Source organism: Anopheles cruzii, chromosome 3 (assembly GCF_943734635.1).
Source record: "Anopheles cruzii chromosome 3, idAnoCruzAS_RS32_06, whole genome shotgun sequence".
NCBI classification, from domain to species: domain Eukaryota; kingdom Metazoa; phylum Arthropoda; class Insecta; order Diptera; family Culicidae; genus Anopheles; species Anopheles cruzii.
In genome coordinates, this window is record NC_069145.1 from 64,929,417 (window position 1) to 64,930,640 (window position 1,224).

Below are 1,224 nucleotides of genomic sequence, written 5' to 3' on the forward strand. Positions count from 1 at the left end.
TGAAAAGCCGTTCGTGTGTGAAGTATGTGACCAAGCATTCAGGTCTTTAAGCAATCTGGCACAACATAAGAAAATTCACAACAAGGACAAACATTATCAGTGTCCGCATTGTCCGTCCAAGTTTGCACAGTTGTCCACATTTAAAAGTCACATTCGCACTCATACCGGTGAAAAGCCGTTTGTGTGTGAAGTATGTGACCAAGCATTCAGGTCTTTAAGAAATCTGGCACAACATAAGAAAATCCACAACATGGACCAACATCATCAGTGTCCGCATTGTCCGTCCAAGTTTCCACGGTTATCCCACTTAAACGATCACATTCGCACTCATACCGGTGAAAAGCCGTTTGTGTGTAAAATTTGTAAAAAAGCGTTCCATTCATCATCTGCACTAACACTTCATTCGAAAATTCACAACAAGGACCAACATCATCAATGTCCGCATTGTCCGTCAAAGTTTGCACAGTTAGCCAGCTTAAACCGACACATTCGCATTCATACCGGTGAAAAGCCGTTTGTGTGTAAAATATGTGACCAAGCATTCAGGTCTTCAAGCAATCTGGGACAACATAAGAAAATCCACAACAAGGACCAACATCACCAGTGTCCGCATTGTCCGTCCAAGTTTGCACAGTTAGCCAACTTAAACCGACACATTCGCATTCATACCGGAGAAAAGCCGTTTGTGTGTAAAATTTGTTCCAAAGCGTTCAGATCACAAAGCAATCTGGTACATCATTCAAAAATTCATAAAAAAAATCAATAGCATTTGTTTGAATCAGTACAATAAAAGTGATTGCTCACGAAACATTGTCTTTGAGGAACTGTTGAATAATGGATGTTGTAGACGGCAGGTTGCGCGTGGTAGGAAATAATTGTGACTTTATTTGTCTAGAGTTTTAGCGCGACTGACTTATGTGGCTATAAATGAGAGAGGCAGTGCTGCCGACTGGCAGTGCTGCCGACTGGCTGTACTGCGGACTGGCAGTGCTGCCGGAACTACTACATTGTTGGAACGCAATTTTCAACAGGAACATAGAAAACTGGATATAACGAAGACAACGTTGCGACAAGAGAAAAAGGAATTATAACGTTAAATTTAACTTTTCCATTAACTGTGCAAGTTTAAGCTTATGCCGAGCTTATTACCTCATATTTAATCTTTTGTCCCCTTGATTTCTCCGTTGCTTTTTAGGTAATAATAAAAGCATGAAATCGATATAA

General features: G+C 40.5%; 1 protein-coding gene across 1 annotated transcript in view; it reads left to right on the forward strand.

The window, feature by feature from the left end:
* LOC128270792 (uncharacterized) overlaps positions 1-1,224 on the forward strand; it is a 2,806-nt gene extending 1,582 nt beyond the window's left edge. Inside the window, exon 4 of the mRNA XM_053008212.1 lies at positions 1,196-1,224. Coding sequence (XP_052864172.1) covers positions 1,196-1,224 — 29 coding nt within the window. The remainder of the gene's footprint in view (positions 1-1,195) is intronic.